This window comes from Myxine glutinosa, chromosome 8, assembly GCF_964187855.1.
Source record: "Myxine glutinosa chromosome 8, kmMyxGlut1.1, whole genome shotgun sequence".
Lineage (NCBI taxonomy): Eukaryota > Metazoa > Chordata > Myxini > Myxiniformes > Myxinidae > Myxine > Myxine glutinosa.
Window position 1 is genome coordinate 12405945 of NC_136268.1, and position 24575 is coordinate 12430519.

Here is a 24575-nt window from a genome sequence, read left to right on the forward strand (position 1 = left end):
ATGTTTTTTTTAAACCCCATTCAAGCAATGCCCCATGTTCAATATGACATGTCAAGATCACCAAAAGTATGAACACTTGTGGGGATAAAAACAGCAGCGTGTTAGAGATAAGCCAACGGCAATTGTGCCACGTTGGCCCTTGTGACATTAAATATTAACGTGTTTTGGAAGACAGAGGGGGGGGGGGAGAGAGAGAGAGAGAGAGAGACTGAGACAGACAGCGACAAAGACAGAGGCAGACAGACAGAGAGAGAGAACTTTAGCTCTTATATGAGCCTCGACCAAGTATAAAAATAAAAAGAACATCTTGCAGTGAGGCAATGGCAGTTGCAATGAGAAGATTATGAAGAAGAAGTGTACTTGTACAAGTACAAATTAAAGTGTTCCCATGTGTTCAACTCTGGTAGTGCATCATGTGACGAAACGCATGTCATCACCCACCCAGCAACAATCAGGGGAATCTTTCAACATGTCGGAAAGAACAAGTTCTGTGTGCTACGTTTATTGGATTCGATATAAAGAATACAAATGGAAATGTCAAGTAATACTAAAAAACATGTGCACATGGACTCACAATATGGCAGAAAAGGGATCGTATGGAATGTGGATGGTCAAGGGTAGAACGAGGGTCAAAGGGTCAAAACAATGGATTAGAGGGGAGGGAAGGGTGGTAAAGGCCCCCCCCCCCACCCCCCAGAATCAAACAAGAGAATCACCCCACCCTCCCTTTACAAGGCACTGTTATCCCAAACATTACCCTTTGGTTATAAGATTTCCTCCAGACAAATGTTATCTTCACCATCAACCTTGTAACAGATTATAAAAAATTGCAAATTATGTGCACACTAAATACTGGAATGCGTAACATGTTACATGTTACGAGTGCAGAAATGTGTCTTTCAAAAAAGAAAAGCGAGATAAAATAGTTGTACAAAGCAAACGATTAATGTTCACGTGCATGTCAGGTACAAAACCAACACACGTGAAACACGGGCACGGGGCATGCGAGCAGCGTCCTGGACTCGGTTGGTGGACACAAAACGTCAATCATTTGCAGAGTTACAGTTCATCAGTCAAACGTCCATTCCCCACCAGACATTTACCCGGTTTAGTTTCATCGATTAACCCCACAGCCCTCCCCCTCCCCCCCACCCCCACCATGTTCTCCACAACAGGAAACACATTTACCTGACGAGTCTGATCCACGACAACTTGTAGCAGGTCTCTGTTGGACAAGTGTTAAAGCCATTGCGAGCAAATGTTTACCTCATCACGAAGCAAAATGTTCAATTTTGCAATTACCGGGTGATGAGAGACAAAGCCAGTGGGAATGCAAAACTGCGGAGGGCAATGCTCGCCGAGCCAAACACATTTTCACCGCAATGGTGCTGAGAACACTGGGTAAAAAAAACAAAAACAAAAAAACGGCAAAATGTGGTGAATCTCCCACAGAAGCTCAAAAAAGCCTCGACAAATTGGGAATTTTTTGGTCAAACAAGGATTGATGGTGTCCGTCAATTCCCATTTCTTTCATCCATTCTGCCAATCTCTGCTAACTATTCAAACTCGGATTCCTTCCAATCTCCATCACCCTTACCCCATCCCCAAATCCCTCAACCTTCACTCCCAAGGCGTTACATCCACATTTTAGCTCAAGAGCATAATCACCTTCCCTGCTTTTCCGGCCTAACAAATTGCATCAACCTCTGAATCCGTACAATTTTTTAAAGGCCTTCCATCCATCACTCATCCCCTCGCTGCTGCTGTTGTAGCATCTGAGCCTGCATCTGAGCAATCATCGCCTGCATCCGGGCCAGCTACGGATTGACGAAGAGAAGAAGAGTGGGAGAAGCACAAGAGCAAAAAATATATTTAAAATCCAATTGTAATTCTAAACAACAACAAAAAAACATTAAATAGATAAATTTGCAGCCGACGATCCCCATGGACACAAAACTCACCTCTGCCTCCTTTTCTTGCAGAATCTTGTCCTTGTCAGCTTCTCTACCTTCACCACCACCGACCCTAAAAAAAACATTAAAAGCCAATCATACATGGCAGATCAAAATCATGATGGAAGTGGAGACAACAGGATAATGGGAATACGGTACTTTGTGGCAAAAAAGGGAATTCCTACCAAGCTGAGCTTTATGATCGCTAATGAATACGTTTAACGTCACATACAAAATAAATAAATATACTATTTGAGACGACAGCGTGGGTTGACTCCCCAATAATTAAAATGTCTTCCACCCACATCACCAATTAGAAGACTGCTTAACTTCCCGATGATTTGAGCCTGGTGTTGGCTTAGCGGTTCGGGTGCCGGCTTGGGATCCGAGGATCCCGAGTTCGAATCCCGGTCGATCGTTGAATTACCGCCAGGGGAGTTTACTCGGCCCGTCATCCTTCCGAGGTCGGCAAATCGAGTACCAGCTCGCTGGGATGAATGGGCCGGTGTGCGCCCCGGTTTAGAATAGGTACACCGTATCCCTGCATGTCGCATGAGGCGACCAAAGAGTTGGCGTCAGGAAGGGCATCCGGCCATAAAAACATTGCCTCAAAAAGGAAACCATGATGATTTCCATGGGGTCCGCCCGCAAGGCTAACCCCCGCTCTCGCAGGGAAAATGGCCTTTAAAAAGGGAATTTTTAACTTCCTGATGATTCAACAGACTGAACGCATCAAAAATACAGACACGGCTCTAGGTAGTACCTTGAATACACAAAATGCTCAACGGAGTGGGAGGGGGCGGGGCTCGTGCTAAAATATTACAAATTGGTGATATAAACGACAGGTATCCTCATTGACATTTTGAGCACGTCTGTCATCAAAATGGGAATTTTCATCATGAATTATCTTCAGCTGTTATTGACGTACAAATCAATGATCCACCTTTGTAGTGTTAACCTGGGAGAATAGCAGCGGCTCACCTGGCCACACGTTTGAGCCGCTCGGAGCGGAAGTTTTCGTAGTGCAGCTCCTGCGTGACTTCCTGCAGATCCTGCATGTGAGTGCTGTGGGAAGTAGCGGCACGAGGGAGGAATGATCATAAGCAGCAAAATCAACAAATTGGGAAATATGAACATTGCAGACCATGATTTGCCTCTTGTGGAAGGAGAAAATACAACAAAAGTAACGCCTCTTGCTTTCCAGTTCGTAACCAAAGCATTTGTAGGAAAGTAACGTGGGATCACAATTAAAGGCTTGCATATCCCGCCCGTTTTAAGTGGAGCTGCACTTTGATCGGCCACATGACGACATCATACCTGCTTTCAAAATGGCTGCCCTGCTAGATGTGCATACGGAGCAGAGAATAGTTGTTTAATTTCTTACAGCGGAAGAGGTTCCTCCAGTGGATATACATCGGCGTTTAAACACTGTACCCGGAGACTCCACCATTGATGTGAGCGCCGTTAATAATAATAATAATAATGCAATTATTTTATATAGCGCTTTTCAGGAAGCCCAAAGACGCTTTGACAGAGTGCAAAACATAATGCATAGCAAAACATAAAAACAATTGCAAAAAAAAAAGAAGAATCAATAGGGAAATATTCAAAGCACAAAGGAGGGAGAAGGAGAGGAGATAGTCAGGGGTTAGATGCTGCGGGTTAAATGTTGAATGCAGTGTTGAACAGGTGGGTCTTGAGTGATGTTTTGAATGTGGTGAGTGAGGAGGAGTCTCTGATGGTGTGAGGTAGTGAGTTCCAGAGGGTGGGAGCAGCGATGGAGAAGGCCCTGTCCCCCCAGGATCTAAATTTGGTCCGGATGGGGTGGGGGGGGGGGGGGGTCAGGAGGTTGGTACCAGCAGAGCGGAGGTTGCGGGTGGGAGTGTGTCTGGAGAGGAGGTCAGCCAGGTAGGATGGGGCCAGGTTATGGAGGGCTTTGTAGGTCAAGAGGAGGATTTTGTACTGGATTCTCTGGGAGATGGGGAGCCAGTGAAGCTTGTAAAGGATGGGGGTGATGTGGTCACGGGTCCGGGAATGGGTGAGTAGCCGGGCAGCGGAGTTCTGAATGTATTGGAGTTTATTGGTGATTGTTGAGGGTGAACCATAGAGGAGGCTGTTGCAGTAGTCCAGACGGGAAGTGATGAAGGCGTGGATGAGGGTTTCTGCAGCCGTGGAGGAGAGGGATGGACGGAGACGGGCGATGTTTTTCAGGTGAAAGAAGGTTGTCTTTGTGATCTGTTTAGTGTATTTGTCGAAGGAGAGGGTTTGGTCAAAGATGATGCCAAGATTCCGGATGTGAGGGGAGGTGGATACTGGGATACCGTCGATGTTGAGGGCAAAGTTATGGGTGGATTTTATGAGCGTTTTTGGGCCAATGATGATTATTTCAGATTTATCATAGTTAAGTTTGAGGAAGTTGATTTGAAGACAGGATTTGCCAGTGAAGTTAGCGTTGGGCAAAGCGTTTTAAGAGCGGGGATATTGACGACAAACCTGGAGGTGGTAGGCCCACAACCGCAGTGACACCGGAACACAAGAGTCGCATTGATGGGCTCATTAAAGTGTGTTGGAGACGATGTGGAACAAGAACGCCACTCTTCGACGTCGACCGATATGACTCCGCCAACAATATGACGTCATTATACATACTTGTACCAAGTTTCACTTGGATTCCTTCAGCCGATCTCAAATTATCGCGGTGATGAAAACCTATCATGGACACACGGACGACCCGAAAACATAATGTCTTCGACTTCATCGGCAAAGTCGCTGTTTCAACAACTTGGAGTTTAAGCTTGGAGGATGATACGATATTCTGAATTATCTTGCGAAGAGAGAAGACGTCGAGTTTAAATTGCAGAACTTTGTAAAAATTTGCCTAAATTGCTTTTTGTCCCCCGTCGCACCACGGAGCGAAAGGGGGACTATGGTTTTCCCCTCCATCCGTGCGTGCGTAAGCGAAGGACCGCATTCGAATTTGGTGTGTGGGTGCAACCCACGTCAAAATCCAAGATGACCGCCGCCATATATATATAAATATATATATATATATATATATATATATATATATATATTATATATATATATATTATATATATATTATATATATATATATATATATGTCTGAACCTTGAGCGAAATATCTTGAAAAATAAACGAACTACTAACTTCTAATCTGGTGTGTGGGTGTATCTACGCATAAGGAAGAACGCTATTGAAAATTGGGTCGCCACGTCAAAATCCAAGATGGCCGCCGCCATATATATATATATGTCTGAACCTTGAGCGAAATATCTTGAAAAATAAACGAACTACTAACTTCTCATCTGGTGTGTGGGTGTATCTACGCATAAGGAAGAACGCTTTGAAAATTGGGTCACCACGTCAAAATCCAAGATGGCCGCCACCATATATATGTCTGAACCTTGAGCGAAATATCTTGAAAAATATACGAACTACTAACTTCTAATTCTGGTGTGTCGGTGTATCGATGCATCAGAAAGAACGCTATTGAAAATTGGGTCGCCACGTCAAAATCCAAGATGGCCGCCTCCATGTATGTCTGAACCTTGTGAGCGAAATATCATATCATAGCATGTTTTCTGCGTCTTCCACTTTGTCAACTCACATCACTTCCCTGACGGGAAGCCTGACGGCTTCCCTACCATGAACCAGCCTGGCTGATTGGAGCAAGATTTACACCATGGATATCATACATCATCATGACAAGATTTACACCATGGATATCATACATCATGACAAGATTTACACCATAGATATCATCCATCATCATGACAAGATTTACACCATGGATATCATACATCATCATGACAAGATTTACACCATGGATATCTTACACCGATCATGACAAGATCTACACCATGGATATCTTACACCGATCATGACAAGATGTACACCATGGATATCTTACACAGATCATGACAAGACGTACACCATGGATATCTTACACAGATCATGACAAGATGTACACCATGGATATCTTACACCGATCATGACAAGATTTACACCATGGATATCTTACACCGATCATGACAAGATCTACACCCTGGATATGTTACACCGATCATGACACCACCATGACAAGATTTACATTGATCATTGATTTACAAGAAGTTGTTTTTTGGGTTTGTTGATCTGGAGAAAGCATTCGATAGGGTTCCACGCAAAGTATTGACATGGGCATTGAGGAAGTTAGGAGTGGAGGAATGGTTGATCAGAGTAGTGATGGCAATGTACAAAAGAGCGCGCACAGCTGTAAGGACGAAGGACGGGAACAGTGGTGAGTTTGAGGTGAAGGTGGGAGTGCATCAGGGGTCGGTACTAAGTCCACTACTATTTGTAGCTGTGATGGAGGTGCTGGCTCAGAACGTAAAGGAGGGTTTACCGTGGGAGTTGTTGTATGCAGATGATCTGGTGTTGATTGCGGAAAGTATGGATGGACTGAAGGAAAACATGAACAAGTGGAAGGAATGTATGGAGACAAAAGGTCTGAAGGTGAATATCGTGGAAAGACGAAGGTGATGGCAAGTGGTAAAGCATGTGGTGAGGTGGAAAGAACTGGGAAGTGGCCGTGTGCTGTGTGCAGGAAGGGTGTCGGAGTGAACTCCATTCAATGTACAATGTGCGCTCAGTGGGTTCATCAAAAATGTAGTGGTCTGAGAGTGTCATTTACCAGTGTGGCAGCTACATTCAAATGTAAGGTGTGCACAGAGGGAGCTGCAGATGGAGGAAATGTTGAGTTTGATCTTGGAGACGGCATGAATCTGGAAGGTGTGAAAACATTTTGCTACCTCGGAGACATGCTGAATGGAGAAGGTGGATCAGACTCGGCAACGGTTGCTCGAGTGAGATGTGCATGGAAGAAGTTTCGGGAACTGAGTGGCGTGCTGATGAGGAGGAGAGTGTCGCTGAAGCTGAAGGGAAAGGTGTATGCTGCATGTGTGAGAAGTGTTATGATTTATGGGAGCGAGACATGGGTAATGAACGTAGAGCAGCAACGAAGGTTGGAAAGGGTGGAAATGCGAATGGTTCGACGGAATGTGCGGAGTATCGTTGAGAGAGAGGAAGACAAATGATGAATTGCGAAAGATGATGGGAATAGAGCCTGTGATTGATGCTGTGAAGAGGAACAGGTTGAGATGGTTTGGTCATGTGTTGAGGAAGGATGAAAGTGACTGGTGGAGAAGAGTGATGGAAATGAATGTAGAAGGAAGCAGAGGACGGGGAAGACCGAGAAAGACTTGGCTAAAGATGGTGGAATAAGAAATGCGGGCAAGGGGGTTAACAAGGAGAGATGCAGAAAATAGGGCAAAATGGAGAAGATTGTCATGGGGACCCGCAAGGCTAACCCCCGCTCTAGCAGGGAAAATGGCCTTAAAATGCATGTTGTTGTTGTTGTTGTTGTTGTTGTTGTAGTGAGGCTGGTTCATGGTACGTACACTGCCTTCAGAAAGTATTCACACCCGCTGACTTTTTTCACATTTTCGTGTTCTAACCTGGATTGAGATTTTTTTGTTGTTGCTGATCTACATGTAATACCCCATAATGTCAAAAGTGGAATTACCTTTTTTGAAAGTTTTCTTTTTTCGAAATTTTTCTTTTTCTCGAAAATGTTTGCTTTCATTTATTTTTAGAAATACCAGCACAAGGTTGCGGAGTACCATTATCGGCCAAGAACGCGGCTGTGCCGCCGATGCAATGCGATCTGCTGGTCAGGACAGGAATTTGTTGAGGATGCTGGGGATAACTCGCTTCATCTTCACGAAGGACGCCGTGAGGTCTTTAATGTCCACCAACTAATGCCGGCAGACCATTGATGGATCAACAAGACTGTGAATAGACTTATAGCTGGGTCAGAATTCAAACCCAGGCGACACAGCTTAGAAGTGAGTGTGTGTACCCCAAGGCCAAACTCCCAGCCAAAAAAAAGTTTCCAAGGTTGCGGGGGAAAAAAATAGATATTCTGCCGTTGATGCAACACCTGAGTTAACACGTTAAATTAGTTATTGGTGACTGCTGTTTGTGTCCTTTATGAACGACCTTTAGAGGCCATTTTTCCCCACAGAGCGGGGGTTGGCCTTTTTAGGGCACCATGGTCCCCTTTTTTAAGCAATGTTTTATGGCCGGATGCCCTTCCTGCCGCCAACCCTGTTGGTCGCCTCTTGCAACAGGGAATTACCAGTGAACTGGTACTCAATTTGCCGACCTCGGAAGGATGACAGGCTGCGTCAACCCCGCTGGCGTTAATTCAGCGATCGACCGGGATTCGAACCCAGGATCCTAGGATCCTTTATGATGTTCCTAAAAACAGGTTTCCTGTTTGGAATGATTTTCAATTGAGATTCCGTACAATTTGCCAAATTTTGAGCCAAAGTACTGCTAAGCTCTAAGTTTGTGTTCCGATTCATATCCCAGTGTTAAAAAAAATGTAAAATTCAATGGAAATCTAGTAGTTCCTCAATCATAGACCGACGTCCAGACAAACAGAACAAAGCAATCGTTCAACCGTGCTTTGCTCTTTGCGTGTGGGATAACAAGCACAACCCAAGACATAAACGACTCCAGCGATGTGTTCGTTATCTAACTCACATCAACATGGTGCGCAGTTTAAGGAAGTCATTGTGCTCAGGGTTTTCCACCTCAACCACGCCCCATGGATACAGACGCCCTCGCACTTTCTTTCCCTTCACCTCAATCAGCTGGTTCGAACCGACAACCGCAAAAGGGATGCTTTCCTGGTATGGTAGGGGGCAAATCATTAGAATACAACACGGTTCAGCAACAAAACCTGGCAGAAAATTGGGGGCAAGAAATACTCAAAACATTTGTGGAAAGAAAGAAAACACAACAAAAAAAAAATTACCAACAAGCACTTGAAAGAGAGAGAGAGAGAGGGATAGAGAGGGAGTGGGAGAGAGAGGGAGACGGATAGAGAGGGAGAGAGAGGAAGAGGGGTAGAGATAGAGAGGGAGTGGGAGGGAGAGGGATAGAGAGGGAGTGGGAGAGAGAGGAAGAGGGATAGAGAGGGAGAGGGATAGAGAGGGAGTGGGAGAGAGAGGAAGTGGGAGAGAGAGGGAGGGAGAGGGAGAGAGAGGAAAAGGGATAGAGAGGGAGAGGGAGAAAGAGTGAGAGGGAGGAAGAGGGAGAGAGAGGAAGAGGGATAGAGAGGGATAGAGAGGGAGTGGGAGGGAGAGGGATAGAGAGGGAGAGGGATAGAGAGGGAGTGAGAGAGAGAGAGGGAGTGAAGAGAGTGGGAGAGAGAGGGAGTGGAGAGAGAGGGAGAAAGAGAGAGAGAGGGGAGAGAGAGAGGGAGATGGACCGGAAAGGAGTGGAAGGGAGAGGGAGATGGACGGAAAGGGGAGAGGAGGGAGATGGACGGAAAGGGAGTGGAGGGAGGGGAGAGAGGGGGAGAGGGAGTGGGAGAGAGAGGGAGAGGGATAGAGAGGGAGAGGAAGAGATAGAGAGGATGGAGAAGGGATAGAGAGGGAGAGGGATAGAGAGGGAGTGGGAGAGAGAGGAGATGGAGAGAAGGGAGTGGGGAGAGAGAGGGAGTGGAGAGAGAGGGAGTGGGAGAGAGAGGGAGAGGGAGAGAGGGAGAGAGGGAGTGGGAGAGAGTGGGAGAGAGAGGGAGAGGGAGAAAGAGGGAGTGGGATAGAGAGGGAGTGGGAGGGAGGGGATAGAGAGGGAGAAAGAGAGAGGGGAGAGGGAGATGGGAAGGGAGTGGGAGGGAGAGGAAGAGGGAAGGGGTAGGGAGTGAGAGAAAGAGGGGAAGGGGTAGGAGAGGGAGAGGAAGAGGGGAAGGGTTGGGGGGGAGAGGAAGAGGGAAGGGGGGATATGGGGGAAGAGGTTGGGGGGGGGGGGGGGTCCACATTCCTTGTACCTTCAAAACTCTTGTTTGTTCTTGAACTCCTCATCTTCATCAGACTCTGCATCAGGCAAGTTGTAGATTTTTATTCCATGTTCTTCAATTTCATCCAAAACTGGAACATGCAAGACCCACTCAATACTTTAACCAGAGCAATTTGTAATAGGGTGAGGAGGGAGGCAGATGAACCATGCAACAGCCAAGGGGTCAAAGGGTCAATACAACAAAAACGACTCGAACAGGCACTCGGTGGAGTGCGTACCTCCGACAGTCTGGACAGTTTGTTTTGTACGTCACCGATGGGGCTGAATCTGGATCGGATCTTCACCAAAATCGAATCAATTCGTCCTTCTCACACACCCAACCTGTCCACTAAGTTTTGTCTAAATCCATCCACAACTTTGAGACATCATGCTCAGCCAAACAGACGGGTGAAAACACAACGTCCGTAAACCTTCGGTGGTGGAGGTTTAAAAAAGAAAAAACCTAAACGAAAAATTACAAAAAGTTCATCTTACCCTGTGCTTCAAATGGCTGCGCTCTGAAAGGGTCAGAGTGTCGGCCTTGGCGATTACCGGGACAATGTTTACTTTGTTGTTTAAAGCCTTCATGAACTCCACATCCAAGGGCTTCAACCTGAATAAATCACAAAGGGGGGAATGATTTTGAATGGAGGATCATCCTTTTGTTTCCAAACAAAAGGCAATAAACGGGTACAATATGAATAAATTAAAATTGGGACATTGGCAAAAGGGCTTCGAACATACCCGTGCCCATAAGGAGACAGGAAGTAGAAGCAGCAGTGAACGCGATTGTCAACAATGTGGCGGCGATTGAGGCCCGATTCATCCTGAAGATAGCGCTCAAACTGGGAGTCGATGTACTGCAGGATGGGACGGAAGCTGCAGAGGAAGCAAACGCACAAGAGAACCACTCGCTAAACCTGTGCTATTACAGTCCTGGTCAAAAATATTGGCCCCCTTGCACTTTTTACAAATTACTCACAATTTTCTCCAAAAATAAGTTGAAATTGATAAAAGTATTTGGTCTCCACAATTCTTTATTTCACCGTTAATGTTACAGAACCTTTGTTTTTGATTCAGAACTTAATAAATCCTTTTAAATCAGAGAATAAAAAGAAATGGCATTGACAAAATTATTGACACCCTTGACTTAATATTTGGTATCACAGACTTTGGACAAAATAACTGCAGTCAAGAGCTTCCTGTAGCCATGAATGAGCTTCCTGTAGCCATGAATGAGCTTCCTCCACATCTCTACTGGCAGTTTGTCCCACTCTCCTTGTGCAAACTGCTCCAGTTCTCCCAGATTTGAAGGGTGCCTTCTCCCAACTGCTGTTTTCAGATCTCCCCACAGGTGTTCAATGGGATTTAGATCTGGACTCATTGCTGGCCACTTCAGAACAGTCCAGCGTTTTGTCTTGAACCATTCCTGGGTGCTTTTTGCAGTGTGTTTGGGGTCATTGTCCTGCTGCAAGACCCATGACCTTCGATGGAGACCCAGCTTTCTGATACTGGGTTGAACATTGCGCTCCAAAATGCCTTGGTAATCTCCTGATTTCATGAAGCCATGCACACATTCAAGGTACGCAGTGTTAGCTGCAGCACAGCAACCCCAGAACATCACTGAACCTCCTCCATGTTTGGCTGTAGGGAAGGTGTTCTTTTCTTTGAAGGCTTCATTTTGTTTTTTGTAAACATAGAGATGATGTGCTTTACCAGAAAGCTCTAATTTGGTCTCATCTGTCCCCAGGACATTCTCCCACAAGGATTTTGGCTTGTTCAGGTGTGTTTTGGCAAACTCCAGTCAGGCTTTCTGATGTCTCTGCGTCGTCGTCTGTCTCTCTGCGTCGTCGTCTGTCTCTCTGCGTCGTCGTCTGTCTCTCTGCGTCGTCGTCTGTCTCTCTGCGTCGTCGTCTGTCTCTCTGCGTCGTCGTCTGTCTCTCTGCGTCGTCGTCTGTCTCTCTGCGTCGTCGTCTGTCTCTCTGCGTCGTCGTCTGTCTCTCTGCGTCGTCGTCTGTCTCTCTGCGTCGTCGTCTGTCTCTCTGCGTCGTCGTCTGTCTCTCTGCGTCGTCGTCTGTCTCTCTGCGTCGTCGTCTGTCTCTCTGCGTCGTCGTCTGTCTCTCTGCGTCGTCGTCCGTCTCTCTGCGTCGTCGTCCGTCTCTCTGCGTCGTCGTCCGTCTCTCTGCGTCGTCGTCCGTCTCTCTGCGTCGTCGTCCGTCTCTCTGCGTCGTCGTCCGTCTCTCTGCGTCGTCGTCCGTCTCTCTGCGTCGTCGTCCGTCTCTCTGCGTCGTCGTCCGTCTCTCTGCGTCGTCGTCCGTCTCTCTGCGTCGTCGTCCGTCTCTCTGCGTCGTCGTCCGTCTCTCTGCGTCGTCGTCCGTCTCTCTGCGTCGTCGTCCGTCTCTCTGCGTCGTCGTCCGTCTCTCTGCGTCGTCGTCCGTCTCTCTGCGTCGTCGTCCGTCTCTCTGCGTCGTCGTCCGTCTCTCTGCGTCGTCGTCCGTCTCTCTGCGTCGTCGTCCGTCTCTCTGCGTCGTCGTCCGTCCTCTCTGCGTCGTCGTCCGTCTCTCTGCGTCGTCGTCCGTCTCTCTGCGTCGTCGTCCGTCTCTCTGCGTCGTCGTCCGTCTCTCTGCGTCGTCGTCCGTCTCTCTGCGTCGTCGTCCGTCTCTCTGCGTCGTCGTCCGTCTCTCTGCGTCGTCGTCCGTCTCTCTGCGTCGTCGTCCGTCTCTCTGCGTCGTCTCTGTCTCTCTGCGTCGTCTCTGTCTCTCTGCGTCGTCTCTGTCTCTCTGCGTCGTCTCTGTCTCTCTGCGTCGTCTCTGTCTCTCTGCGTCGTCTCTGTCTCTCTGCGTCGCCTCTGTCTCTGCGTCGCCTCTGTCTCTGCGTCGCCTCTGTCTCTGCGTCGCCTCTGTCTCTGCGTCGCCTCTGTCTCTGCGTCGCCTCTGTCTCTGCGTCGCCTCTGTCTCTGCGTCGCCTCTGTGTCTGCGTCGCCTCTGTCTCTGTGTCGCCTCTGTCTCTGTGTCGCCTCTTTCTCTGTGTCGCTCTGTCTCTGTCGCCTCTGTCTCTGTCTCTCTCTCAGCAGTGGGGTCCTTCTGAGTTTTCTGCCATAGAACCCCCCTTTCATCGAGTTGACAACGGATGGTGCATGTTGTTTTGGCTACAGTGCCATGGGCCTTAAACTTCCTGATAACATTGCGTACTGTGAACACAGGAACATCAAAGTCACCAAAGTCTCTGGAGATGGACTTGTCGCCTAGAGATCGTACACGCTTGGCTACAATCTTGCCGAGATCGTACATGCTTGAGACACAAAACAGCAGAATGACTCTTTTTCTCTATTCAAACTGGTTGAATGAGTGATTTTTATATTGCAGTCACCTGCAACTCACCACAGGTGAGTTCAATTCCAAGTAAAGGAGAATCACCTGCTTGAAATATAATTATTTCTTACAACTTCTAAAAGGTGCCAATAATATTGTCTGGGCCATTTCAAGATTTCTCTGTGGAGTAACCTAAGATTTAGTAATTTTTTCAGCTTTTTAACTCACCTGAATGAAGTTCAGGGGAGCTTATGTGATGGCGAGTCGTTCGTCCGTCCGTAAACACTTGAAACTTATTCTCCGAAACCAGTGAGGGGATTGCGACTATATTTGGCACAAATTATATTTGTTATGTTGTGACTAAAGTTTGTTCACGGCATTAAGAAATCGGGGTCTAAGAGGGTCTACCAGGGGTCAAAGTGCATCCAGGTTTGACCTCCCCAAAATAGGAATTTGCTTTTTTCTCTGAAACTACACACGATTTCGATGAAACTTGACCACAACCTTCACCACCAAAACCAAAGTTTGGATGTACCAAAGTTTATTCATGACAATAAAAATATATATATATATATTTTATATATATCATATACGTATATATATAAAATACATTTATATACATCATATATTTATATATATATATATATATATATATATATATATATATATATATATATAAATATATATATATATATATATATATATATATATATATATATATATATATATATATATATATATATATATATCAGGCTCTGAGGACGTGTATGGGGGGGTCGTCCCCCAAAATAGGTATTTGGTTTTTTTCTCAGAATATACACATGCAATTTTGATGAGACTTGACCACAACCTTAATCACCCATGTTGTACCAAAGTTTGTTCACAGCATTAAAAAAGTTGACCCCCCCCAAAATAGGCATTTGTTCTTTGCTCTGAAACTACATACACAATTTCAATGAAACTTCACCACAACCTTCATCACCCATGATGTACCAATTTTTGTTCAAGGCATCAGAAAGATTGGGGTCTGAGGAGGTATACAGGATGGGAGAGGGCAGAGGTAGGGTTGCCCCCCAAAAGGTATTTTTTTGTTTGTTTAAAGTCTTATGATTATGATGTTAGTATGATTCTACCTGCTGCCCTGTCTTCTAGAAACCATTCAAATTGGTTTAAAATACCTTTAGTCAGTGTAGTATACTGTTTATTCTACCAGGTGAGCGCCAGGGTTATTGCCCCTATGTTTTTGTTTTGTTCCACTGCAAATCAAATAAATACATATGTGGATACCAAAATATTTTTTAATTTCAACAATTTTCTGGAAGAAATGGTGCATTATTTGAAGTGCAAGGGTGCCAATATTTTTGGCCACGACAGTACCTCAAGCAACCGCAACCAAACATGACTCTTCCTCAAGTGTCGATTGCCTTTTCCACCATATCCATCATCTTGGAGCCACGTTAACCTGAAGTGCAGAGTAAAACCATTTAAGCAAAAAAGAGCAATCAGAGATTGCAAGACCCTCACCAGGATGTGTTTTTAGTGGTTTTTAAGGCTTTTGTATTAAAACAAATATGGCGGCCAAACCGTGACCGATGACGTCATCATTATATTTTTGCTCCACCAACTTATCCCTAGCTCAAGAAATTTCATCTTGATCGGAAGAAGTTTTGTACCGGTACTTGTCAAATTATGACATCATAATGGAGGCACCTATGGCATCATCATTAACATATTTTATTCCCCATGGAGAGTTCTTTACAATGAGCCATGTCTCAATTTTTTCTATTCAGCGATTTCGGAGATATAGAGGTGCAAACTTTTTCTGCTTTTCTAACATGGCGGCCGAACCACGTGACCGATGACGTCATAATCATCATTAAAACATTCTACAGGTGGAGTTGCACCTATGGTGAAAATTTCCTGTCAATCGGATCAACGGTTGCAGAGAAAACCAGATTTATTCTGTGCGGACAAACAGACAGACAGACAAACAAACAAGAAGACGTCATGCGGAGCATGATACTTGCAAAATCCGCCCCCACCCCCAAGAAAAAAAATTCCATTGATGCGGCAAATTGTCCATTTCATCAAGATTAAAATTGACAATCTTGATCAAAGCTCAGGTCAACAGGAAGAAAAGTGACGATTTTTCAGATGAAAAATGATGATTTTGGAAGGTTGACCTTGAGTTGACCTTTGACCTTTTGACCTCAAAAATAGTTAGTTTCCCTAGTGACTCAATGTGCAAATGCTGTTCAATTTTCAAGTCAATCGGATGAAAATTGAGGATTTTAAAAACTTGGCCTATGTTGACCTTTTGGCCTATGTTGACCTCAAAAATACTTGGTGGTTGAATTCAGTGACCATATATATAAATTCTCTTAGAATTTCAAGTCAATCAAATGAAAATTGGTGATTTTATAATTTCAGCCTATGTTGACCTTTTGGCCTATGTTTACCTAAAATATACTTGGTGGTTGAATTCAGTGACCAGATATGCAAGTCCTCTTCAAATTTCAAGTCAATTGGATGAAAATTGAGCATTTTAGAAATTTGGCAAAGTTGGTGACCTTTGGCCTATGTTGACCTTTTGACCTTTTGACCCCAAAAACAATAGGCATCTCAGTTGGGACGACCTATACAGCTTGGTGAAGTTTCGTGACGATCGGTTTAGAATTAGGCTCTCTGCTCACCTTCCCTCTTTCATTCCCCTTTTCTCCCGCCTCTGGAACAAACTCCCCCACTCCCGTCAATCCCACTCCTCCCTCCAGGTCTTTAAAACAGCTGTTCACCACCATCTCTTATCTTCCCCCATCCAAAACCTTGATCTTTTCTACCCCCGCTAATTCACCCCAGAGTCCTTGCAGTGTTCATATGTTTTATACCTCTCCCACCTCCCCCCAAGTCCTCCCGATGTCCCTGCTCTCAAATGTTGTGTTTGTGTCCTTCCCCTTCTCTCCCCATCCTGTGTTGCTCCCCTTGTTTTTTGTGTTTTGTGTGTCGGTTTGACTTTTTGTGTGATTAATGTTAGCTCTTTCACGAGCCTCGATCTTGTATACAAAAAAAAAAAATTGTGACCTGTAGGCCGGTGACAAACAGACACACAGACACACAGACAGAACCACAAACGCAACCGACCAATACTGTATACTTGAAAAATCTTCGATTTTGCAAGTAACAAACAACAAACAGACAAAAGGACTCAAATTCGATACCCACTCCTCTGGCGAGGGTTATAATCCATTTTTAATTCACCATTCACCTACGAGTGTCCCCAACACACCTTCGGTTGATATTCTCATGGCGGGATGCATAGACAACATTTTGATACATATAATGGATTTGGAGGTAATGAAAGTGGAGACACGACGATAGCAAGTACGGCACATCCGACAAAAGACGAATACCTCAATACCAACTTGACATCTCAAAAACCTGGTAGAAATTAATTGACAAAAGAAATGGGGGTCACCGATGATGATGATGGGGGTCACCCATTAAAATACCCAAACACAATAATTATTGTTTGGCGATATAGAGGCGATAAGTTTTCTTGTATACTTATCGATCAAGCGCTCACCAGTCCTGGCTGTTAATCGGATCACCATATCCCGGTGTGTCCACCACAGTGAGACGGAGCTTAACGCCTCTCTCTTCGATCTCAACCGTTGAAGCCTCAATTTGAACTGTGCGTTCAATCTTCTCTGGGGTCGGAGTAATTATTGGGCAGGTAATGAGGGCGTTCAAAAGCAAGATAAAGAAATAAATAAAACATTTCGTTTTTCAACATTCACTTCATCACTGGTCATAAAAAAAGGACAGAATGATGGAGGCGTGGCATGGGAGGAAGGGAAACGGAAAAAACACGGAACGGGGATTTTTATTTATTTATCTTTGTTTGCTTTTATTGCTCTAATCATTCATTCATTCATGTTGAAGAAGGGAAGGGAAGGGAAGGGAAGGGAAGGTGGGGAAATGATGTCAGACGCATACCGGCAGCTCCAGGGACAAGTCTCTCTGGGTAGAGGTCGGTCAGGAAAAGGCTGTTGATGAGGGTCGACTTACCCAGGCCAGACTCTCCTGAATGGGGACAGAAGGAAATAAACTGGAAGGAAATGCACGCATAGGGACAGCGCGGGTATCGGGACGAGGAACCACAAGGAGCGTAATGAAAAGTTTAATAGAAAACCCACCAACAACCATCAGAGTAAATTCGAACCCCTTTTTGACAGATTTCCGATGGACCTGATTCGGAAGGTTTGCAAAACCAACGTAACTTCCACTTCCCTCCTGAACTCCACCCTGAAGAAGGGAACGGGAGGACGACGTGGTGGGGTGTGAGGTGGCAAGAGACGTTCAAATGGCAGGAACTCAAATTTTAAAAAGTACTTCTTTACAGTAAACATTGACCAAAGATTCAAATCAGCACACACAACAACCTTCGTGCACATCCACAGCGATTACAAAACAAAAGGTGACCGGGTGAATAACGAGTCGAGGAAAGATGGAAAAGGGAGAAGGTTGAAGAGGAGAAGAATGTGAAACATTTTCCAAATGAATGATCGTTTTAAGGCCATTTTCCCCGCTAGAGCGGGGGTTTAAGAGCGGGGGTTAGCCTTGAAAAAAAAAAAAAAAGAGCGGGGGTTAGCCTTGAGGGCCCCATGACAATCACGGTTCCCTGTTTGAGGCAATGTTTTTATGGCCGGATGCCCTTCCTGACGCCAACCCTTGGTCACGCTCTTACGACGCGCAGGGATACGGTGTACCTATTCTAAACCGGGGTACACACCGTGATCATTCATCCCAGGAAGCTGGTACTCAATTTGCCGACCTCGGAAGGATGACGGGCCGAGTCAACCCCCCTGGCGTTAATTCAGCGATCGACCGGGATTCGAACCCAGGACCCTAGGATCCCAAGCCGGCACCCTAACCGCTAAGCCCACACCAGGCTTAACCAGGCTAAGCCCCTCCATAATGACCAGCTGCCTTCGTACGTGCAAAGCTCCACGCTCACCAAGCGGAATTTCAAATCCCCTTAGGAAACCAAGAATACACCAAACGCCGAATGAGATACAAGCCAAACGATGTGAGAACCTCGAGTGAGCCTTCATTAACAACGAACGTTTGAGGAGGAGAGGAGGTGAAGCCACGGGGAGGTGGGGTGGGAGGAGGGTAGGGGAGTTGTTCGACCTTCACCCACGTAAACGTGTTAAACTAGCGAACATTATGAAGCCACAGGGAACCACAAAGTTTATCGGTCACATGACTGACGGGAATCATGAAACCAAGTGTCGTTCAGAGCGAGACTCCCACAAGGAATCTGTGGCGATGGCTGCTGCTCCACAATGTGACAAATTAAATAATGCATTCCACCAAGTGAAACAGGAACATAAAAATGGCGACGTTATAAAAGTGAGCACCACCATGATTGGACTCGACTAGTCCAGCACTGGGAGAAGAAAATAGAGCCGAGAAGAGAAGGTCGGAATAGTACAGGTGTGGAAAGTGAACAAAACTCGGATTTCTTTGTCGATGTAATGTGCACACGGCTCCATCACAACACACACGGTCGCCATGACAACCCACCTTCAGTTTGTCCGACAACGGGGCCGCTTGCTGTGCCATGGCGGTGGCCAGAGACACGGAGGAAGGAGTCGGGACTTCGGCACGCTGAGACCCGGCACTTTCCGGTCGCCCAAAGCTAACCTCTAACCTCTGTCCAAGTGCAAATTCAGACCTTGTGGTCCCCGTGTTCTCAGATCTCGGCACGACCGTCACCTCCGACCTTTGACCCTGGCTTTGTCCACCGTCTACCGGTTGGTTAACGAAAGCTCCCTCGCGTCGGAGTACACCAGGACCCCCATCAAAACGACGACGATAATTCTGTTGACAAGGGTGGGAGGAGGAGGGGGGGGGGGGGTAAAATAATTAATGGGACGGCTGGGTCCAAGTTTGGGTTGAATATCAAAATGGCAAAGCACGGTCACCTGTCAAACAAAAATATTCCCCCACTACCTGCCCCACCCACCCCCCACAATTCTATCCTACCCTCTCCCCTCCCCCCTCCCCCAAAAGATCACCGGGAGAAAAACAAACCGCAAGTCGAGGCTCGTGAAGAGCCAACACATAAAACATGTAACAAAGGGAGCGGGACACAAGAGGGAGAGGGGGAAGCACCACAACAGTAGAGAAGAACAGGGACATCAGCAGATCTGTGGAAGGGAGACGGCTGGGTAGGGGTACACGGGAAAAACAAGATGGGCATTACAAGGGGCTTTCAGGAAAGAAAGCGGTTTGAAAAACGTGGATTTGGGGTGAAATTAGCGGGGGTAAAAAAGATCAAGGTTTTGGATTGGGGGGGGGGAGGAAGATAAGAGATGGTAGTAAACAGCTGTTTTAAAGACCTGGAGGGAGGAGTGGGATTGAAGGGAGTGGGGGAGTTTATTCCAGAGGCGGGAAAAAAGGGGAATGAAGGAGTGAAGGTGAGCAGAGAGCCGAGATTTTCACTGTTACACCAGAAGAGGGTTGCTGGCAGATCTTGTGCATCGAGAAGGATTATTTGGAGGACAGAGCACAGAGAGAGCTGGGGGAGCTAGGCCGGACAGGAGTCGGTAGAAGACAAAGACCACCTACCTGCCTGCGGTGAGTGAGTGAAAGGCCCTCAGAGATAGCTTCATCGCGGGAGATTCCAATGATTCTGAACGCTTTGGTTTCAACAGCATGAAGCCGAGCTAGGTGTGAGGCAGGAGCACCAGCCCAGAGGGGAGAGCAGTACTCCATTGAGCTGCGGACAAAAGCTTTGTATGTGGTGAGGAGCTCAGGTGTGCCAAGGAAGGACTTCGCACGACGGAGGATGCCCAGTCGGCGACTGGCTTTGGAGGCCAGCTTGGAAATGTGGTTTTCCCTTGAAAGATCATGGCAGATAGTGAGACCCAAAAGCTTGAGCGACAGAACTTCTTGAAGAGGATTATTCAGAAAGTTGATGGGAGGGTTGCCCAGACGGTCTTTTCGGAGAGACAAAGTGAGAGTGTGAGATTTGTCAGGATTGAAAGACATGTTCCACTTGTTTGACCAGTTTGTGATTTTGTCCAGGTCTGCAGAGAGTGAGGAGGCTGCAGACTGCCGATCTGAGGGATGAAAATCTTGAACCCTTCAGACAAAGTCAGCATTAACCAAGTCTGACTTCTTGTGGCGAGCACGACTGTCCTTCACCTGTGCTCCTCCCCCACCTGGTCACCTTGACTCCATTGGTCTCTCACCTCCTCCCTGGATCTTGAGCGAGCCTCGACCGATGTGCATTTCAATGTGAAGTTATGAAAACGCACTCTGAATACTATTCTTCATGACAATAACAGTTATAAAGGTATAAACCACAATAAGTGAACAACACCCGCGATATGCTTCCAAAGATGTAACAACCGCTTTGGTTCACAATCGCAGAAACAATCATCATCATCATCATCATCATCATCATCATCATCATCATCATCATCATCATCATCATCATCATCATCATCATCATCATCATCATCATCATCATCATCATCATCATCATCATCATCATCATCATCATCATCATCATCATCATCATCACCACCACCACCACCACCACCACCACCACCACGCCTATGGCGAATGGATCAATTCGGAGAAGCATTTCGATTACATGTACAAAGGAACAGACAGCTCATGTACAAGTACAAAACACAATGCACAAGTACAAAACACTGTACAAGTACATAATATACTGTACAAGTACAAGTACAAAACACACTGTACAAGCACAAGTACAAAACACACTGTACAAGCACAGGTACAAAACACACTGTACAAGTACAAACACTGTACAAGTACAAACACTGTACAAGTACAAAACACACTGGGCAAGTACACAATACACTGTGCAAGTACACAATACACTGTGCAAGTACACAATACACTGTGCAAGTACACAATACACTGTGCAAGTACACAATACACTGTGCAAGTACACAATACACTGTGCAAGTACACAATACACTGTGCAAGTACACAATACACTGTGCAAGTACACAATACACTGCGCAAGTACAAGTACAAAACACACTGCACAAGTACAAAACACACTGCACAAGTACAAGTACAAAACACACTGCACAAGTACAAGTACAAAACACACTGCACAAGTACAAGTACAAAACACACTGCACAAGTACAAGTACAAAACACACTGCACAAGTACAAGTATAAAACACTGCACAAGTACAAGTATAAAACACTGCACAAGCACAAGTACAAAACACACTGCACAAGTACAAGTACAAAACACACTGCACAAGTACAAGTACAAAACACACTGCACAAGTACAAGTACAAGTACAAAACACACTGCACAAGTACAAGTACAAGTACAAAACACACTGCACAAGTACAAGTACAAGTACAAAACACACTGCACAAGTACAAGTACAAAACACACTGCACAAGTACAAGTACAAGTACGAAACACACTGGACAAGTAGATAAAACTGCACAAGTACATAAAACTGTACAAGTACAAGTACATAACACTGTACAAATACAAACCACACCGCAGAAGCACATAACACAAGCACAAACCACGCTGTACAAGCACAAACCACGCTGCACAAGCACAAACCACGCTCAACAATCACAACCCACGCTGAACAAAACAAGCCACGCTGTACAATCACAAACCACGCTGTGCAAGAACAAGCCACGCTGTGCAAGAGCACGCCACGCTGTGCAAGAGCTAGCCATGCTGTGCAAGAGCTAGCCACGCTGTGCAAGAGCAAGCCACGCTGTACAAGAGCACGCCACGCTGTACCAGAACAAGCCACACTGTACACGAGCAAGCCACACTGTACACGAGCAAGCCACACTGTGCAAGAGCTAGCCACACTGTGCAAGAGCTAGCCACACTGTGCAAGAGCTAGCCACACTGTGCAAGAGCTAGCCACACTGTGCAAGAGCTAGCCACACTGTGCAAGAGCTAGCCACACTGTGCAAGAGCTAGCCACACTGTGCAAGAGCTAGCCACACTGTGCAAGAGCTAGCCACACTGTGCAAGAGCTAGCCACACTGTGCAAGAGCTAGCCACACTGTGCAAGAGCTAGCCACACTGTGCAAGAGCTAGCCACACTGTGCAAGAGCTAGCCACACTGTGCAAGAGCTAGCCACACTGTGCAAGAGCTAGCCACACTGTGCAAGAGCTAGCCACACTGTGCAAGAGCTAGCCACACTGTGCAAGAGCTAGCCACACTGTGCAAGAGCTAGCCACACTGTGCAAGAGCTAGCCACACTGTGCAAGAGCTAGCCACACTGTGCAAGAGCTAGCCACACTGTGCAAGAGCTAGCCACACTGTGCAAGAGCTAGCCACACTGTGCAAGAGCTAGCCACACTGTGCAAGAGCTAGCCACACTGTGCAAGAGCTAGCCACACTGTGCAAGAGCTAGCCACACTGTGCAAGAGCTAGCCACACTGTGCAAGAGCTAGCCACACTGTGCAAGAGCTAGCCACACTGTGCAAGAGCTAGCCACACTGTGCAAGAGCTAGCCACACTGTGCAAGAGCTAGCCACACTGTGCAAGAGCTAGCCACACTGTGCAAGAGCTAGCCACACTGTGCAAGAGCTAGCCACACTGTGCAAGAGCTAGCCACACTGTGCAAGAGCTAGCCACACTGTGCAAGAGCTAGCCACACTGTGCAAGAGCTAGCCACACTGTGCAAGAGCTAGCCACACTGTGCAAGAGCTAGCCACACTGTGCAAGAGCTAGCCACACTGTGCAAGAGCTAGCCACACTGTGCAAGAGCTAGCCACACTGTGCAAGAGCTAGCCACACTGTGCAAGAGCTAGCCACACTGTGCAAGAGCTAGCCACACTGTGCAAGAGCTAGCCACACTGTGCAAGAGCTAGCCACACTGTGCAAGAGCTAGCCACACTGTGCAAGAGCTAGCCACACTGTGCAAGAGCTAGCCACACTGTGCAAGAGCTAGCCACACTGTGCAAGAGCTAGCCACACTGTGCAAGAGCTAGCCACACTGTGCAAGAGCTAGCCACACTGTGCAAGAGCTAGCCACACTGTGCAAGAGCTAGCCACACTGTGCAAGAGCTAGCCACACTGTGCAAGAGCTAGCCACACTGTGCAAGAGCTAGCCACACTGTGCAAGAGCTAGCCACACTGTGCAAGAGCTAGCCACACTGTGCAAGAGCTAGCCACACTGTGCAAGAGCTAGCCACACTGTGCAAGAGCTAGCCACACTGTGCAAGAGCTAGCCACACTGTGCAAGAGCTAGCCACACTGTGCAAGAGCTAGCCACACTGTGCAAGAGCTAGCCACACTGTGCAAGAGCTAGCCACACTGTGCAAGAGCTAGCCACACTGTGCAAGAGCTAGCCACACTGTGCAAGAGCTAGCCACACTGTGCAAGAGCTAGCCACACTGTGCAAGAGCTAGCCACACTGTGCAAGAGCTAGCCACACTGTGCAAGAGCTAGCCACACTGTGCAAGAGCTAGCCACACTGTGCAAGAGCTAGCCACACTGTGCAAGAGCTAGCCACACTGTGCAAGAGCTAGCCACACTGTGCAAGAGCTAGCCACACTGTGCAAGAGCTAGCCACACTGTGCAAGAGCTAGCCACACTGTGCAAGAGCTAGCCACACTGTGCAAGAGCTAGCCACACTGTGCAAGAGCTAGCCACACTGTGCAAGAGCTAGCCACACTGTGCAAGAGCTAGCCACACTGTGCAAGAGCTAGCCACACTGTGCAAGAGCTAGCCACACTGTGCAAGAGCTAGCCACACTGTGCAAGAGCTAGCCACACTGTGCAAGAGCTAGCCACACTGCAAGAGCTAGCCACACTGTGCAAGAGCTAGCCACACTGTACAAGAGCAAGCCACACTGTACAAGAGCAAGCCACACTGTACAAGAGCACGCCACGTTGTACAAGAGCAAACCACGTTGTACAAGAGCAAACCACGTTGTACAAGAGCAAACCACGTTGTACAAGAGCAAACCACGGTGTACAAGAGTAAACCACGGTGTACAAGAGTAAACCACGGTGTACAAGAGTAAACCACGGTGTACAAGAGTAAACCACGGTGTACAAGAGCAAACCATCAAGTGCGTGTCCACCCTCAGGAGAGCCAGGAAACAATATCTCTCCGTTCTCAAGACCGAACTCTCTTATCTGTCTCCCTCTTCCAAATCCTGGTGGCGTCTGGTCAAATCTGTTTCTGGTGTTTGTTCCCCCTCCATCCCCTCCCTCACCTCAAACGGCCACACGGCTGACTCCGCACGTGAAAAAGCCGAATGCCTCAACTCTGTGTTTGCCTCTAAATCTTGTGTCCCAAACCCATCCCTCTCTGTACCCACCGTACCCAGTCGTACCCAGCTGCTCCTGGAC

At 46.7% G+C, this 24575-nt stretch overlaps 1 protein-coding gene across 1 annotated transcript in view; it reads right to left on the reverse strand.

Annotated features, from left to right (window-relative positions):
- Window positions 1-486: 486 nt before the first annotated feature.
- The window catches only part of LOC137432198 (septin-2B), a 29847-nt gene continuing 5758 nt past the window's right edge, over window positions 487-24575 (reverse strand). The window contains 12 exon segments of the mRNA XM_078782941.1: window positions 487-1817; window positions 1962-2025; window positions 2934-3017; window positions 8562-8707; window positions 9853-9875; window positions 9878-9951; window positions 10354-10473; window positions 10605-10739; window positions 16752-16875; window positions 17165-17251; window positions 17365-17473; window positions 18758-19054. Of these exon segments, the coding sequence (XP_078639067.1) occupies window positions 1743-1817; window positions 1962-2025; window positions 2934-3017; window positions 8562-8707; window positions 9853-9875; window positions 9878-9951; window positions 10354-10473; window positions 10605-10739; window positions 16752-16875; window positions 17165-17251; window positions 17365-17473; window positions 18758-18796 (1080 nt within the window). The 5' untranslated portion in view covers window positions 18797-19054 and the 3' untranslated portion in view covers window positions 487-1742.